Source organism: Erithacus rubecula, assembly GCF_903797595.1.
Source record: "Erithacus rubecula genome assembly, chromosome: 10".
In the NCBI taxonomy this organism is placed as follows: Eukaryota; Metazoa; Chordata; class Aves; order Passeriformes; family Muscicapidae; genus Erithacus; species Erithacus rubecula.
Genome location: NC_136662.1, coordinates 13884308 through 13897795, shown reverse-complemented (window position 1 = coordinate 13897795; position 13488 = coordinate 13884308). Strand labels below are relative to the sequence as shown.

The following is a 13488-nucleotide window of genomic DNA, read 5'->3' as shown; positions in this document are numbered from 1 at the left end:
GTGAATTTTTTTACTTCGTTCAGAGAATTACAAATATTAATGTATTTTATTCACAGAGAAGAAGAAAAGATACACTATGTATTTAATCTTACAGTGTATGTTTCCTGGAAAGTGATATCTGCTTTCCTGTGCTTTTAAACAAACATTAAAATAAATTAAATATAGTTGTAGTCAAGTATTTATCTCATTCTTTGTAAATGGAAGAGTGAAAGATATCTTTTCTACCTGTCTAAGCTTTAGTTGTTTTGGCATTTGTTGTAAAATAGAAGTTGAGAATGCCACAAGGTAATGTAGACTGAGAAGCAAAGTACTTGTTACTTACTGATAAACACATCTCATAAATAGCCAAAGGCAAATATTTAATTTTAAGATTTTTTTTTTACCTTGGTAAATTAGTTCTGCTATATCCAAATGTAAATACTATTTAAGAATATATTCAGACTAATAATAAATAAATTCACCTTATGTGAAATAAACTCAATATAAATTTGAATTTTTAAATTAAAGCCTATCAAAAATAGGGGAAAAAAGTGCAATCTGTGAACTTTGTTGCCTCACTAAGTAAAATAGCCAGTAATTAGAAGGTTAGTGTGTGAATTATTTCCCCTCTAAAAAATCCGAGATATTTGGTTGTGTTTATACAACACATTACAGATGAATGACTGAGTACTTCTAAAATTTTCTGTTATGTATTTCAGTTTTTGTACCTCATGCTTTGTTTGATCTTAAACCAGCAGATGGCATTTGTTCCTCTGTTTAAGTGCAGACTAACATATATTTTGTGGTGTAATTAACTTCAGTATGTAGAGCAATCTTGTTTTCTGAGCTGTGCTCCTGCTGCCTTTGCAGTCAGGCAAGTTCCTGTAGCTGAGATTCCGCTTACTTAGCAGGAGGTGAGTTGTGCAAACTGCAGTATGTCCTTCTCACATTCTGCAGCCTCTTGTCCTGTGGCTAGCAGCACCCTCTGCTTTTTGGGCTTTAATGCCCATGTTCCACCCTTAACTGCTCTGGGCACAGTGAGTGCTTCACTGGTTCCTCTGTTTTGTGGGGTATCTGAAGCTGAGCACGCTGGTAGGAGGGACAGGACCCTCTAGGGCAGCCTGTGGACTGGTGAGGCACTGGAATACCAGGGCTCTGCAGCACATGGCCAAATGTTTTGTACTTCAGACTGTACTTGATGAAAGCCACTACTGTATTCTGATTTGCACTCTGTACTCCTTCAGTCTATGAAAAAGCACTATCCCTTCCAATAGAGTTACTTTGGATTTGCTTTCTTTCTTATTTGGATATTTTTCTAATTGAACCTAAATGTCATATATAGACAAGGAATGCTTCAGTTTTGGAGGAAAACAAAGGTATGAATTTAAAATACTTAGCTCAAGATGAAGTAATTTGATTTGGGTTATTTTTTTCCTCTCAAAAGTGTGCTGGTGATTTAAAATGCAGATTGGCTTCCTGACAATGTTACTAAAATGTGTCTGGTACTCCAGTGTTTAGCATTCTGGTTGTTTACGGTACAGTACAGGTATGATAGTGAAGTGTAGCTGCTAATATAGTGAATAATTTTTGCCTACAACACTTCAGTTTAAGTGAACACTTTTCAGCTGTCCTTTCTCTTGCTTCCTGCAATCATCCTATGTCAAAAATTATCTGTAAATATGACTCCAGACCTCTCAGGGTTAATAATAATTTGTTATGTGTGGCACTCTGATTCAGGATATGCAATGCTTAATGTGCCCTAGGAAGGGCTGTGTGCGCCTCATATGGGACAGTTCCTTACAAGTTCCTTTAGCTAAGTAGGTAAACCAAGGAAGGATGGACCAAACCTGTAGATTTTAGAAACAGCAGAGCTCCTCTACCCAAAGCTTCCTGTAACCAAGATCCTCTCTGCAGCAGCTTCACATCTACAGGAGCCTTTATGTTTCCTGTGAGAGCCAGATCTTCAGCATGGCCAGAATGGAAGCAGGGAGCTTCTCCTTAAGCCCAGTCAGATACTGAGCAAAATGTCTGTTATTGTTCTTCTAATTCAAGAATTTCATCTTACTCATTTTGGATCAATAACCCATTAATGCTTAATATTAATCAACAGTAGTAATTAGTTTGATGTAAGTTAAATGGACCAAGACCTTTATTTGCTGTTAGGTTTTTTGAGAGGCAGAGCAACTGAGTTCATGCTAAATTGCTTCACAACTAAAGATTGGATTTTAATTTTAAAAGTATATACCCTTATATGTTTTTCCTAGACCTTACTCTGGTTCAAAAGCAAAAACACTTTACTCCTGGTAGACTACATAACAAAAACCACTTACATAGGTACTTTCTCTTTTGCTGCAAAATAACAGGGTTTGTGTGAAACTTCTGATTGGCTGTCACATATCTTAAATTGTGCTAGCTAGTAACTACAGAGGGTTATTTGAGCAGTGTGTGATTTGGAAGAGCATGGACACCAAGCAGATTTCACCAGTACTTTCAGAACAGTTGTACTTATGTGAAAGCAGCTGTTTCAAAGATGGTTCCTACTTAATCTTTGTTTTATTATGGAGCAATTGTGTAATTTTTATTCACATTCTGCCAATGTCAGTCTTGCAGTCTGAACTGTCATATTGGCAAGCATCAGTGAGCACAGCACCTTGAAGGAAGCTGTGAGACAAGCAGGGTGATGTCTTAGGAGTTGTCTTTGGCAAATTGGACAGTTTTGTGCCTTTTATACTGAGAGAGTTCTCTGTCCTTTTCTTGTCAGTGCTAGATTTGGGACTGTGACTACAAGGTATTTGATTTCCAAAAGACCAGGTAATCTGTTGGTAGAAATGAGGAAACTTGATCTGCTGCCATGGTATGTGTCCGCAGAAAATCACATCATCTTAGATTATGAATTTGTCAAATTTTGACAAGAAAACTGATGGGAAAAATAAGAACTTTCAGCTTACATATGAAAAAATCAGATGCTGAATTTGATATTTCTCTTTCTTTTTTTTTTCTCCAAGTTGTCACTTACTGTTGTATTCATTTTGAATCATCATGATTAACAAGTAAACTATGTTGTTTGGCCATGTGAGCTTAAATTAATGCTTCCTGATGAGAGCTGAAGGTATTAAATGTGTGCTGCAGTTAAACTGGTGTACAGTAGATGCCAGTAGAGACCTATAGAGCCAAAATAGAAATATGACCAGTGTTTCCATAGCAACAACTTCCTCCTGGCAGTCCTATTTATAGCGGTGCTGCAGTCCCAGCCTCGGTGCCGCTCTCGGAGGGACTCTCTAGGAAGGGTTAACCTTGTCAGAAAAATGCATCCATAGAGGCACAGTAGAACTCTATAGGTTTGCTTGCTTGTGTTTCATTCAACAGTGAAGTTACTGATTGTGTTTATTTTCTTTATGTTTATTTTGAAAAATCGTTGTTTCAAAATGGAGAGCCATTAAAGCTGTAAGCTGTGTGCAAATAGTGCTCCTCCTTCCGTGTGTTTGAGAAGAAATGCAGCCCAGTGGAATAGTGCTGGATGCACAGTGAAAATCAAAAACACATCTGCTTTTCCAAGAGCCTTTTTCTGTCTTTCTACCCATAATTCCTTCTGAAATATGCATGCCTGGCAAGACTCAAAATGGATTGTGTTCAATTACATAATTTGGGATGAAGATGGGGGGGATTTACATTACAGAAGGGCTATCTGTATACTTTGTTTTATGTCCTTTCCTCTCAAGGTTTATGTAACAACTAGAAAAATAATGCATATATTGCCTAAGGTTTATAGCACAAACACTTCAGGTTTTTTAGTATTTTTATATATATAGTGTAAAAAATTTGAGAGTCATTAAATGCTTATAAACTTCTTTGCTAATTCAAAATTAGACCCTTAAATTGTTTTCTTTTTATGAAATGTGTTTGCTGCATCTTTCAACTTACAAATACTTTTGGTTCATAAGAGACCAGCAAAATTTGGCAAGATCCCCAAGCTCTTAAAAATGGAGGATCCCTCACTAACACTTTGTATCAAGTAATTGCTCATTCCTTTTGTAATAAATAATAAATGCTGAAGTTGGATTTTCATTTTTCTTTCTTGAAATAACTGATGCATAAAGGAGAAAATGTGTGTCATCGAGTCATCAATTTTTAAAGCAGATAAATAAACTTTCTTTACCCTCTAGGAAAAAAAAGTTCTTTATTAGTCATTTATAATGTTTGTTTAAGTTATTTTTTCCATTGATTACAAAAAAAATCACACAGAAAATGTTGCAGTATGTCCCTTTAATACAGATACAGGCCTCCTGTGGAAAAAAAGAAAGTATTTCAAAAAATCACACAGAAAATGTTGCAGTATGTCCCTTTAATACAGATACAGGCCTCCTGTGGAAAAAAAGAAAGTATTTCAATTTAAAATATGATAGAAAATGTATGTTTATTTAGAGAAATAGAACGTGAAACCAGAAAAATGATGTTTAAAGATTTTGGATTAAAACCTAAGTTTTATTTAGCTGTAGATGATCTGAAATTTATTTTGCATCATAAACCCATTTTTCTAGGTCCTTCCAAGGAATAGATTTAATTGGCTTTAAAACTCTTGATTGAAAGATTCTCAGGGTTAACCTTTATTAAACACTGGAGAATGGTGTTATTTGTACAGTCTTGCTTTGCCTGAATATAGAAAAACACATTATGCTTTAAAAATATTTGAAACGATTTCCAAGTAAAGTCACAGCACATGGTAACATGCTGTTACTCAACCATCTGGGTCCTTTGAGGAGAGGAGTGTTCTCTCTTTCTAATTCCTTCATTTTTAAAGCTTGACTGGTAGAGTTTCTTCTTAGAAAATGAGAAATATTGTTTTACCAGATTATTAAAAATAAATTTTCCATGTGGCTACCTGGTAGATTCTTTTCCAGCAGGGAGCTGGAAGGTCTGTGGCTGGGTTATAGTGCTGTGTGTTGTAACACACCACAGAACATCGCCCCTGGGAAATCTGCCCAAGGTTGTAGGTTGGCCATCAGGAAAAGTATCAATTACTTTGTTGCTTTTATCAGCTTAGAGGACCTCTGTGTTAGCCCTTGTCCTTGGTTATCATCATGATGTTGCTTTTTGTAAAATTGTGGGAGAGTTTTTACTGAACTACTGTTTATCAAAATACTGGAATTTGCACGTGCAGTGTTCAAAGTCAGAGTTGAATGTCTTACTGCTCTGAGTTTTTGAATGTGTTTTAAAATTTTGCCAGGATTCAATGGAAGAAGCAAAAGAAGATAGTAAAAATGAAATTTCTGTCTAAAGGAAATTAGCATTTCAGTGTTGGCTTTGGCTGCAAGAAATTGGAACTTCATTATCGCTTACAGAACAAAAATTTCAAATTCTTTCTTGCGTTCTGTTCTTCTTATATAGCATATAATTTATTTGATGTAATAATTAAGTGGAAGATCAGTGTGTCAATAGGATGCAAGATTAAGTAAAAGGACATAGGAAGTTCCACCTTTAAAAATCATGGACTTCATTTGAAGACATTGAAAGCTGTGTGAGATGTGGGTTTGCATAGTAGTCTTTTGTATTGTCATTGGACAATGCCAGTCAATGCCAAGAATTTCCTAGATTAGGGAAATGTATTGCTGTCTGTTAAAATGTGATCAGCACTTTCTTTTTGTGTTTTATGTGTGCAGAACTTCTCTAACTGTGTGCACTGGATGTAGTTCATAGAATTCTGGCAAATTCAGGTTTTCTCTTAGGATTTCTTCTAAGAATTCCTTTTTGGTAACATGTTTTCTCTTGAGCCACTTACTTCTGTGATGTCAAAGTATGAGTATTTATGATGCTTATTTTTGGCCCCTGCCTCAAGTGTCCAGGTTAGACATTTGGGTGCACTAAGAGCTCTGAATTTTGGTGGGGCAGAGTTGCTTTGTGGCAGTTTCCACATCTCTCCATGGACTTGACATAGCTGGCAGACTGTCACTTATGTAATGTGAATTTTGTAAATTACTGTCTTTCAGATCAGGGAAACAAAATGGTTTAGTTGAAGATAAGACAACAGTAGTGTGAAGGCTCAGAACCATGGGAGAGCAGAGAGACAGTAGAGCACGCCATCACACCAGGTAGCTTTCTTTACTGGAGAAAACAGCCAAGGTTAGAAAGAATGAGGGTCTCTTGGAAAGATTCCTTCAATGCCTCAAGATTTGCAGTGAGCTACAGGGGGAGCACATCTGTACAATTCCAGAGAGGCTCTTCATCTCCAGAGAGATTACCATGCAGGGAATAAGCATCTTGATGCTGACCTAAATATTTTTAATATTGTTGTGTGGGAGGTGCATGGCCTTACTCTTTGGTAATTACTTACTCTTTGATATATTATTCTTTGGTAATATATCCTCTCTGCCTATTTGTGACCCCTGGTAAGGCAAACATTCTCATGATCTTCACTACCTACCTCTTGTTTCTGGCAGCAGAGCCTTGAACCAGTGGGATGTTGTGGATGTCATAATTGGTCTTGGAACTGAGCAGGTGAAAAGATGGAAGGCATGAGGTGGCATCAAGGGAAGCTTGCAGCACTAGATCCTGATGGAAGAGCAGTTTGGTCACTACCCAGATAACTGATGCTCACCAAAATTAGCAGATGGCTATGCAGAATGTAGGCATTTAGTCAGTTGGTTCCAAATGTTGAGCCAGGGGCTGGAGAAAGAAGTTGCATTTCCAGAGAATCTGGAGCCTGCAAGCACAAGACACTCCTGGGCTTTGTGTAGAGTCTAGAAACGTAGTGGATTGTGTTGGCTGAGACCAATCACAAGTATAGCAGTGCCCATGAGGAAGAATGTAGCCAAATTTGTAAAATCTGCCTGTTGGCGTTTTTATTGTTTTATCATTGTCATGGGCAGTTTGTCAGCATGAGGGTTTTTTCCTGAGGCACAGGGCTGTTATGAAATGGTTATATAATGTCCAAGGGTGGGTATCTGCTGACATTTGAAAACTATGCAGTGAGAAGTATGGTGGTGAAAAATGAGAGGTATGTCTTTAACATGTGTTGACTGTAAGACAGGAGACAGATTGTGGAAAAGATATTTCAATCTTTCTGAAGAATAACCTAAAGTTTTAAGAAGCCATGTTGTAGATGTGCAGAAATGTACGTGTTTCTGTTTTCACAGAAATTAATATTTAGTATTACCTGTTGTAAGCATGCAAAATTACATAATTTGCAAATAATTATAATGTTAAATACAGCTTTCAGTTAATTTTCCTTATATTTTGTGTCATTAAAAGTTACACTTTTTAGACTTACTCCACAGTTGAAAATACGAAGATTTCTTGTGAAAGAATGAAATCTTACCAGCAAAAAGTTAAATTGTTTGGTTCAATTGCAGAGTAAGTAGAACCCAGTTTGAAAAAGTACAACGTGGTTGTGTTTAAATGTGCAATAGAATTCAACTTCTTAACTGACCGTATCCATAAGGGAGGAAAATAATACATTTTGGTTTTTTCCTCCAGTAATGAAATCAGTTTATTCAGTAGTGTTTGCCAGTAACTTCCGTGCTTAGGAAGTTGTTTAGTTGAAAGCATGAGATTACTAATGATTAGATTCCAGCTGGTTATGTTTGCTGTGATGATATAGTACTCCATCTTAGTAACAGGGGAGGAACTGCAGAATAGTTACTTTTGGTTTTTTCACGCGTGGTTGTGGTAAATTAAAAAAATGCCTATCTACTTTCTGATCTTTATTTCTGAACAGGTTGTTTGTAGTACTGTAACATAAAATGCATACTTAAATATAAAATCTAATGCATTAAAAAGCTTTGAGAATGCATAGTAAAGAAATTACTGCTGTTTGTTTATTTCAAAAACAAAACACTTTTCGATTTACATGAAAAGATACTTTTCACTGTTGAAAGCAGTACATCATAGAGCTTTCCTTAACAGGAAGTAGAAGAGAGTCGTGGTTAGCAAACAGTGCAGGCAGGAAGCTCGACACATGCGTGTCTGCTAGTGGCGCTGGGTTGTCCAGCTCCCAGAGATGTTGTCTGTGTCGCTTTGTGAGAGTCGCTGGTGTGTGTAGATGGCCGGGCACAGGGAGCTCCCTTGCAGCCAGGGCACGGGGACAGCCACGGCGCTGCAGAGACTGGAAGGGTTCGCTAACCGCCTCTTCCATAGGCACTCCAAGAATGGTGCGCATGAGCAGAAAGCGGCTCTGGAAAATGAGAGCCAACAGTGCTCTGAGTTCACTGTCAAGTGGGACGAAACAAGTAAGTGTGGGGAGGGGTTTGTTTCTCTCATAGGTACTCGCTTTCAGTTTGCCTCGTGAATGAAGTGTGAACACTGGTGTGTAATTGGTTACCTAGCTGTATGAACAAGAAGAAGAGCGTGTTGCATCAGGTGGGGAGATGGGGGCTCCTTCATGGACTGGTGGCTTGCAGGAGAATTTGTCCTGCATTCCTTTTTATGTCAAAGCACAGCTGACTCGTTTTGACACCCCTCACCCCAGTTCTTACTCCTAAATTACTTATTTCATTTTCAAATTAAATCAGTGAGTTCAGCAGAAATGGAAGACTCCGACTAAAGACTAGAATGTTTAAACTTCAGAATGGGCAGACATTGCTGGGCAGAATAAAATTCTAATTAAAGGGATTTTCATAATTCATAGTTTTACTTTAAGGGATATGTACATCAGAGATGTTCTATATAGTGATAAACAATATAAAATTGTGTTTGATTTTAACTATTATGTATTAACTTAGTGTTGGTATGCTGATTAGCTTTAATTTCTTAATTACTGAACAGTTTACAGTATTATTTGTGTGGATTAAAAGTTGTCATGGTAGTATTTTGTGTAATAAAAGAGATTTTTAAAAATCCACAATCTAAATAAATTGATATTTGATTTTTTAATTTTAAAGCTGTGTAGTATTTTGCAAAGCAATTCTTGTCTCGTTAAATGCTCGTTTTAAAATGTTACAATATGGTAATTTATGATAATTTTGTTCCAAAATTCAGATTCATTGATGGATTTGAGATAGCACAATTATTTCAGTTGAAGATAGGCCATGTTGGAAATGCTTAGCATCACAGTGTTACCATGAAGAAAATCAGTATTTATATTTCTTACTTGAAATTTAAAATATTATATGAGTAGGGAGTGAATCTATTCTCAGAGGACAAGCAGTAAACATAGAAACAAAAAGGTGTTAATGCAATGATCTAAAATAGATTAAATCTAGGTCTCCCAAATGAGACAGGAAAGAATTGACTCGTTCTGTTGGGAAGATAAATGATGAAAGTGCATAAATTCTGAGCTTTCACTTCTCCAGAATATTTTCAGCTTGGTAAAAATAGGCACATACTTGTGTTTATGTAGAAGCTCTTTTTTATGTAAATAGCTGTTTGAAAAAAATAACACTGAAGCATTTTTTTGTTTATATAACATGAAGAAAAAAAATGTTAATGACCTACTGACACTCACATATTGTGACCTGTTTGTGTACAAGTCTCTACTTTCCCCCCATCTTCGTAAGGCAGACTTCCTAGTGTGACATGTTTGATGAGGAAATGGACTGTCGTGTCTCTTGATAAACATGGTGAAAATGGCTGTTCTCTGAATGCTATTTTAAGTCCAAATTAAGCAGAGCAGTTGCATGCAGTTTTCTGAGCTGAAGTTGCTGAGCTGGTAACTGAATGGTGGCTTTGGTGAATATGTAGCTTTGGTTTTGGGATGAAGTTCTGAGTCTTTATCCTGGAACTCTACTTTCAATCTCTAGATTATTTTGAAAAAATAGTAATATAAATTACTGTAGGTACCCATGAACTGAGTCCACGTTTAAAGGTTCTCATTTTGCTACCACTGTACCCAGAATGATAGAAAAGAAAAGGAGTGCAGTGGAGGAAGTATTTCTGTCTACTCTTGACTCCTAATTAGATCTTCAGAAAAATACATCATCTGTGAAAATAGTTAGTAAAACGTGAAAGAGAAGCAAGGTGTTAGAGGTTTTTTGTTAATTTAATTTTGGTTTGTTTGTTTGTGGGTCATTTTGTTTTGTTGTTGGGGTTTATCATATCTAAAGTGCAGTGTCATAGAATTACCTAGAGTCACTTTATTTAGCTTTTAGATGAATTTCACAGAAAATTTAATGAATAAGCAGTGTTTTAGAAACATGCTAGTGTTTGTCTTGGAAGGATATTTGAATATTCTTAATATTCTGCCAGTATCACTGCAACTTAGAAACATTACTCTAAAGTTTTAGGTGAAGCTGCTTAGCAGACAGCATGAGTTACTCTTGAAGTTCAAGTCAAAAACATTCTAATTTTAAAAAAAATTGGAAAGTGACTTCTCAGAAGTTGTTACGGGCATCAAGTAGAATCCATTTGAAAAGGAAGTTAAGGTATTTATATCTTCTGTCTGTAGTGAAATACAATAGCAGGTCTGTTTCTTTTATTTTACAAGTGGTTTCTGCTGAAGCTCTGGGTTTGCTGAAGTGGAAGGATTCTGCTGAAACTCTGAGTTTGCTGCTTGTTTGGGTGGACTTTGGGCTGTCAGTCGCTGTTGTGGTTTGAGTAAATTGCCGTGTGGTCTATGGCCTTAGGGGATTTTCAGTGGTTGAGTTTGAAGCTTAACATCTTTGCTTTATTATTTTGATATATAAAGCATATAATTTCTCCAACTTGACTTGGATACTTGGTTGATGCATGACATTAATGTGTTTTGTAATATCTTCAGAGTCCAGTAGGGCAGAGGTGACTGAGGGCACCGCAGGCCTCGAAAGCTGTTTTAAAAAGCTGAGTGAGCACACACGTGATGGTGCAGCCTGGGCTGGTAACCAGGTCAGTTGTGCTGCACTGCCCAAGGCTGAAAGGGACATGATGGGAGCCATCAGAACCATGCATTTCATTCTTTGTTTAGAAGTCTTGACTGTGACCACTTGCAACTATATGGAACCTGCATTGTTATTTCTGCTTTGTTTTCTTAGTTGCTTGTTGCTCCTTGAGAAATTGAAATGTAAAAGGAAAGGCAAATCAGGCTGCTTGGTTTTGAATGTAGAGACAGTAAGATCAGTGTATCTTGCATTCTTGAACCAATAAAAGTGTTTTCCAAGTCTGCATGAGAATATCAAAAGCTTAGATAACTGAAATGGTCAGGAGAGGCACCACTAGTGCATCTACCATCTTCATAAGTCCCTAAATTGAAAGTGGATGGGTGATGAATAGACAAAAGAATTTGATCTCTGATTCAAAATGATACCAGTATGCATCCAAATACAGTAGAATGATTTATCTAGATTTAGCTGAATAGTTACTTGTATACGTGTGTGTGTAGAGAGAGAAAAATGCATGTGAAATATGAAATAATGTACAGAGCATACTGTATGAATTGCTTAAAGCTTTAGAATAACTACTAGTTGGGTACAAGTCAACAGATAATTCTGGTCTAAGGTTGCCATGGAAACAACCAGTGCTTGATATAATTGAGAACATCTTAAACCCTCCTGGTGTTTGCATGCTTTTTTCCCCTGCCATTTTGAGTTGCTTTAGACATGAATAGGTAGCGTTGGTCAGAGCAGTAGTAGTTAATGAGAAAAACCAAATACCCGTGTCCTGAATATTAATTTTGATATTCTACTGGAATCTTGTGCTTCATAGTTTTTTGCATCACAAGGAGCTCATAAGGAAGAGCAGCTCTCTGAATTCTGTGTGCTGTCTTTCTGGGTAGTGTGTGAGTGTATTTAGAGATTGAAGCTCTGATTTGGTAGAGATTAACATATTTCATCAACTGTTGGATTAATATTTGGAGCAATATGTTTCTGAAAACTAGCTCTTCAGCATGAATGGTAAGTCTTTTCTATTCCCTTTTGGCACATTTTTTGTTCCGTCTTCACGATCAGGGAAAATCTACCAGGTTTCCCTTTCTTGTCTGCAGAGCTGCATCGACTGCTGATTTCTTTGTTTTTGCAATCGACTCTCTGTGGGTTTCTATGTAAAATTGTTAGTCTTATTCAAGATTTGCAGGTTTTTATTAAACAGTTTGCTTTGCATGACTGGTATTTAGTGGTTTAAATTTTATTTTAAAGCTTTCTTTTATAAATACCAGATTTGGGCAATTTTGTGATTGAATATATACATGTCTGTTCACCTAATTTTCTGTGTCACTCATAATAAATTATTTTCTGTGAATTGATACAAATCAGAGAAACCTTCTGAAATTATTGTGATCATCACCTAAAGCTTCTAAACAGGCTTTTGTTGTTTTTTATTTGAACCAGCTTATTCTATGATTTTTAGTCTTCTAAATGCTGGGATGGCAGAATAGTTGAGGTCATTCATGGAAGTAAGGGAGGGGAGTCTCATTTGAATTGAGATACTGTGCTAGATCTAGTAAACTTATCAGGCAGGTATTTACTTTCCAAAACCACCGTGACTACTTATTATAAGGTACTTTGAATATAATGGAGTTATGAAGTGATAATATTGAAAGTTATTTTTTTCAATATGTAGACTCTGCAAATTAATTTTCTTAGAAAACGATATGCTTTGAAAATGGTTTGCAAAAAGCCCAAATATGCTAGTTTCCGAAATGATGCCTTTTTGTTTCAAACGGATAGTCTGGAGCTTTGGAAAATGGCTTGAGACAGATTTTTTGAAAAGAAAGAATAGTTAATCATCTATGAGGTGTTTGTGTGCATGTGTGTCTATGTGGTTTTGCTTAATACTATAAATTTAAAGAACTGTTTTAACAAAGATTTCACTTGTGTACATGGCATGAGATAAAGACTGGGAGGAGTTATCCCACTGCCTTATCTAATATCAGCTTGTCTATACTTATCTCATACAAATGTGTTGAGGTCATCTTCCCCAGAATGGAAAGTGTGGCTGTCATTTCCTTGGTGCACAAAGTACAAATGTCAAAACTGATACAGTTATTAAGGCAGTGTTTCAGTACTTGGTACCTATGTGATGGAGATCTGTGGTGCAGCATCATTCATGGCTCTTTAGGTAAACCTAAAAGCAGGCTGTCCCTGAAAGGGGTCCCAGCCCCCAGTGTGTGCTCCCCACGTCCCTGCAGGGATGCTGGTGGGTGGGAGCACAGCATGGACCTGGTGGGGACTTGGTGTGGCCAGCCAGGCCCACAGCCAGCCTGCACTTGCCCTGCAGGGCCACGATGGCATCCTGACATCACTGCCACCCCCTGCCCCTGCTCAGCCTCTGGGGAGGAGGGGGAAGCCATAGCCTCCCTGCATTTCCTCTGTGTCACACGGCCGCCTGTCTGCTCCTGGAGAGGGCTCTCCTGGGGTCACAAAGTCTCCACTGCTCACCCGCTGTTACCAGGCTGGGTTTTCCATCACATTTTCCTCTTCTTCTATGGCAGTTAGGTCATAGCCTCCACAGGAATTGAGATTTGTGGAAATTAGCTCTGTGAATTCTGAGTTTTGGGTGATTTTTGTTTGGATATTCTCTTATGGTTAAGTCATAAAGCCATAAATTTCACACAAGATAGGGGAGAAAGAGGTTACAGTTGTTTGTAACCTCAACAATTATGTTGGGTTT

At 37.2% G+C, this 13488-nt stretch overlaps 1 protein-coding gene across 5 annotated transcripts in view; it reads left to right on the top strand.

Annotated features, from left to right (window-relative positions):
* Positions 1 to 13488, top strand: part of PRKACB (protein kinase cAMP-activated catalytic subunit beta) — a 65160-nt gene that overhangs the window by 24120 nt on the left and 27552 nt on the right. The window contains exons 1-2 of one of the 5 annotated variants that reach the window (XM_079313741.1): positions 6010 to 6065; positions 8110 to 8201. The exons of 1 other annotated variant lie outside the window; for it this stretch is intronic. In XM_079313741.1, coding sequence (XP_079169867.1) covers positions 6025 to 6065; positions 8110 to 8201 — 133 coding nt within the window. In that variant the 5' untranslated portion in view covers positions 6010 to 6024. Of the gene's footprint in view, positions 1 to 6009; positions 6066 to 6548; positions 6599 to 6935; positions 6971 to 7999; positions 8202 to 13488 lie in introns of those variants that run through there. 3 more of the 5 variants (XM_079313742.1, XM_079313740.1, XM_079313739.1) reach the window with 3 other exon arrangements.